This window comes from Terrapene carolina, unplaced genomic scaffold (genome assembly GCF_002925995.2).
Source record: "Terrapene carolina triunguis isolate 2854851 unplaced genomic scaffold, T_m_triunguis-2.0 Scaffold506, whole genome shotgun sequence".
Classification (NCBI taxonomy): domain Eukaryota; kingdom Metazoa; phylum Chordata; order Testudines; family Emydidae; genus Terrapene; species Terrapene triunguis.
Genome location: NW_020664857.1, coordinates 3,702 through 8,260, shown reverse-complemented (window position 1 = coordinate 8,260; position 4,559 = coordinate 3,702). Strand labels below are relative to the sequence as shown.

Here is a 4,559-nt window from a genome sequence, read left to right as displayed (position 1 = left end):
GCCCTGCCCTGGGACCCCAGGACACGCAGACGCCCAGCTGGTTCAGTGCAGATGCCGTGTTTCATGGCGGGCCGGGGTTCGGGGCCCGGCTCAGCCGTCGCTGTCGGACTCGGCACTCGGCAGCAGGGGCAGGGACATGGCGTGCCGGTCGGGGTCCCCGCGCCGGGGGGCGGCTGGCTGGGCGCGGCGCCTGGCGAACGGCCACTTCCCTGAGGGCAGAGAGGGGGCTGGCGTTGCAGGGCGCTTGGGGGTCCGTACTGCCCTAGAGCGGGCACTGGCTGGGCGCGCTCCGGCCCAGAGCTGAGGGGAGCCAAGCCAGGCTGCGAGCCGGACCCTGCCGGGGCTCCCCGAGACCCCCAGAATCCCCCGCCCCTGGGCTGCCCTAAATAACCCCGTGTTCCCCACCCCCCAGAGCCAGGCGACCCCCGGGGCCGGGCTCAGTCCAGTGCTGCCTGCCCCGGAGTGAGGGCCAAGGCTGGTCCTAAGCTCCCCATGGCCCCCAGCCCCCCATGGGCCCCCCAGTGCCCATGGCCCCCAGTGCCCCCAGCCCCCCAGTGCCCCCAGCCCCCTATGGGCCCCCCAGTGCCCATGGCCCCCACCCAGGCCGGGTTACCTGTCCCCCAGTAGTGGCCAAGGCTGGGGCTGGCCTTACGATCCCCATGCCCGCCCCCCGAGGCCCACGGACCCCCCAGCCCGTTACCTGTCTTGGCCCTGCGGAAGGGGCTCCAGCCCTGGGGGCTGCTCTTGCTCTCGGCGGGAGGGGCCGGGGGCTCCGGCGCGGGCAGCTTGAGCCAGGCGGCCCTGGCGGGCAGCGCGGGCCCCAGGGGTTTCTGGGGGCCGAGGAGGCCGCGGGGGCCGAGGGCGAACTTGAGGCAGCAGAAGGCGAGGGGCCGGGGCCCCGGCAGGCGCAGGGTGCGCTGGCATTGCCCCCGCCTGACGGCCAGCGCCAGCCCGCCGCAGTAGAAGACCTCATGCAGGAGGTAGAGGCTGCGCAGGCCGCGGAGCCAGGGCAGGTCGGGGCGCAGGGCCAGCTGGCCGGGGCGCAGGGCCAGGAAGGCCACCTTCTTGTGCACGCTGGCCAGCTGCAGCTGGATGTGGCAGGGGGCGCCCGCCACCAGCCGCGTCTCCTCGTAGTGCGCCTCGCCCCGCGCCCTGTATTCCCGCGTGCAGCACGCCAGCGCCCCCAGCTCCAGCCCCTGCTGCGCCAGCTGCGCCAGCGCCCCCACCGGCACCAGGGGCCGCGCCCGCCCCAGTAGCCGCCGTGCCCGGCCCGGCTTCCTCACCAGCACGCTCAGCAGGTCGTAGGCCGACGCGTCCTCCAGGAAGGGCACGGGCACCGCGGCAGGGCCAAAGCGCTCCTCGACCACCTGCCGGGATGGCACCGGTTGGAGGGGCTGGGGACGGGGACCCCTCGTGGGCCACCGAGCCAGTCGCAGCCCGAAGGATGAATGGCTGGACCCTCCCTCGCCCGGCCCAGAGCCGCGGCCCCTCTGGGGTGGGGCAGGGGGGCTGGTTCTATGGGGACCCCACAGCCAGTGGTGAAATGTGACTGGCTCTGGTGTAGCGTGCACAGGCTGGTTATATGGGGCCCCCGGCCCGGCCTGGATATGCGGCTGGCTCTGGGGTGGGGCACGGGGGGCTGGTTATACGGGGACTCCTGGCCCAGCACTGAGATGCAGCTGGCTCTGGGGTGGGGCACGGGGGCTGGTTATGACCCCTGGCCCAGCCCGGAGATGCGGCTGGCTCTGGGGTGGGGCATGGGGGCTGGTTATACGGGGACCCCTGGCCCGGCCCGGAGATGCGGCTGGCTCTGGGGTGTGCCCCCAGCACCACAGTGGTGCTCTGCCCTCAGCGCACCTCAGGGGCTCCCTTCCCAGCACCGAGCACCCTTGGTCTGGGCTCCCCCCGGGCTGGACGTGGGGCTGGGCATGTGACCCCCCCCCACAGGCAGAACCTGGGCTGTGGCCCCCACCCCCGCCAGCCATGCCCCCACCTTGTCTCTGATCAGCGCCCAGTTGGCATCGGCCTCCCCGATCTCCAGCACCGAGGCCCCGCTGTCCACCATGGTGGGGGGCGGGGCGTGGGGCTGCACTGGCCCTGCCTGGAGAGCCCAGGTCTGGGGCCCAGCTGGGTGTGGGGCCAGGCTGTGAGGTCACAAAGCGCTGCTGGCTCCATCACCCCCTCCCCCCCACCTCAGGGCACTGCCAGGGGGCACCCCCTGTGGGGGGATGTGACTGGTGCCCTGGGCGGGGGGGGGGCCAGACCCTTCTCTGCACCCCGCTCTGGCCCTGTGCGGCCGGGGACCTGGGGGTGGGGAGTTCCACAGGCCACTGGGGCAGCGGGGGGCCCTGCAGAGTTGGGTGTGGCCCCTCCAGGCTCCTGGCCCCCGTTGGCGCAGGCCGGTCAGCACAGGGGCCACAGTCCCATGGCCCGGGGCAGGCAGGGTCACTGGGTCCCTGCCCCATGGCACTACTGTGGGGGTGGGGCGCAGCAGGTTGGGGGCAGGAAGGGAGGGAGCGGGGGGGGACAGTTCCGGGAGGGGGGCCTGCCGCTCAGCAGAGCATTTAACGTTGCTGTGGCAGGAGCTGGAGGCTCAGTTTCGTGGCGGTGGGGGGGGGGGGGGGGGGGGGGCGGGGGGGGGGGGCTGCACTGGGGTGTGGGAGGGGTCAGGGGGGTGCTCACCCCTCGCAGTCAGTGCCGGCCCCAGGCCCCACAGTCAGACTTTCACCTGACGTCCCAGCTGGGCCTCCCCCGGGCGCGTCCATCGGGCACGGACAGCAGCGGTTAACCAGCCCCCCTCCCCACCCCAGAGGTGGCTGCACCAGGCGAGGGGTCATGTCTAACCAGCCCCCCCCCCGTGCTCCACCCCAGAGGTGGCTGCACCGGCCCCGGCAGTTTAAGGCCCATTCCCAGCAAGTGACGCTGGGTGGGGGCTCCCGGGCTCCCCCAGGGGCTGGCAGGGGCTGGAGGTGCAGGCGCTGGGTGCAGAGGACGCAGCTCGGGCAGCCGGGCTCCCCCTGCACCCAGGGGCCGGCGCTGCCACCACGCAACGTGGGACTCCCGGCACCAGCCTGGGGCGCTGCCCGCGGGGGCCGGCTGGGCCCGGGGAGGGGCTGGGGGAGCAGCTGCCCGGGGGGACTCAGGCCCAGGATCCAGCACCCGCAGCCTGGCAGGAGGGAAGAGCAGGTGCCCGGCCAGGAGCCCCCCCCATCCCGCCCAGCTTGCGGGGCCCCTCTGTGGGGCAGCGCCAGGTGTGAATGGGGCCTGGGCTCCCCCTGGCCTGGGGCGGTGCGGGCGTCGCTGAGAGCCAGGGCCCAGCGGGGAGCCTGGTCCTGGGCCCCCCCCTGCAGCCTGGTCCTGGCCTCGGGGGTCCTTGTCCAGCCCCCCCTGCCCCCCCCCACAGCCTGCCCAGGCCATGGCGGCAGAGGGGACTGGGCAGGAGGTGGCCACCCTGGGCTCCCGCCAACCATTGTGCGGCTCCCGGCGCCTGCCAGGCGGGGCCCCCACAGCAGCATCGGGCAGGCGGCCGGGAGGGCCCCAGCCCTGTTCCTGGCTCTGCCCTTGGCCCTGCAGCCCACTCGCCGTGGGGCCCGTCCAGCGGGGCGCGGCTGGGCCGCCATGGGGACAGCGCAGGGGCTAGGCCGGGGCCGTGACCCCCAGACAGGACAGCGTGTGGCCCCCCCCAGCACCAGGGGCCTCCAGCCGGCTCCAGCCTCATGTGAACAGCCACCTGGGGCTGGGCCCCGCCCTGTCCCATCCTGTCCCAGCCCTGCGCTGCCCCACCCAGCCCAGCCCGTCCCGTCCCGCCTGTTCTCGGGCGCCAGCCGTAGCCACTGGCTCCGGGACGCGTCTCCGTCTGTTCTCTGCTGGGAATCGTGCCCAGGCCCCCCGGGCGTGGGGCGCATGGAGTGAGCCGGGGGCAATGGGGGAGGGGGGGTTCGGGGCTCACGAGCCCATTGCATGCCGGGGGGGGTGCCAAGCAGTGACCCCTGAGCAGCTGCCGGGCACAGCCCAAGGGAGAGGCACTGGCTGGGGGAGGCTTGGGGGGGCTCTGCCCCCCACCCAGGTGCAGCCCCTCCCCCATGACTCCCCCAGGCCCCTCCCGGGCAGTGGCTGAGAATAACCCAGGCGGGGGGGACCCAGTACCAGAGTGACCTGGCCCCCAGCCAGCCTTGACACCCCCCAGTTACTGACCCCCAGGCGAGCCCCATGGGGCAGACCCTCCCCTCCCCTCCCCTCCCCACACCAACACGCCAGATCAAGGTTGTGGGTATTTATTACAGAAAGTTATGCAAATATATGCAAATGAGTGCAGCCCCCAGCCTCCTGAGACATTGTAGCAACACCAGATACAGCCCCGGATTGTGCAGGACCCAGGCGACCGACCAAACACAAGCAGCTCTGCCGGTGCCCCTCACTCCCGACCCGCAGCCCCCTGGGATCCCCCCTCCCCCTGTGAGCTCTGCCGGTGCCCCTCACTCCCGACCCGCAGCCCCCTGGGATCCCCCTCTGAGCTCTGCCGGTGCCCCTCACTCCTGACCCGCAGCCCCCTGCTAGCC

At 73.5% G+C, this 4,559-nt stretch overlaps 1 protein-coding gene across 1 annotated transcript; it reads right to left on the bottom strand.

Moving 5' to 3' along the window:
• Window positions 1-90: 90 nt before the first annotated feature.
• On the bottom strand, window positions 91-2,065 carry CUNH11orf42 (chromosome unknown C11orf42 homolog). The gene is made up of 3 exons (XM_026658707.1): window positions 1,994-2,065; window positions 765-1,367; window positions 91-204 (listed from the first exon to the last, which is right to left on the bottom strand). The coding sequence occupies exons 1-3, from the start codon at window positions 2,063-2,065 to the stop codon at window positions 91-93; spliced, it is 789 nt and encodes a 262-aa protein (XP_026514492.1).
• Window positions 2,066-4,559: the final 2,494 nt, after the last annotated feature.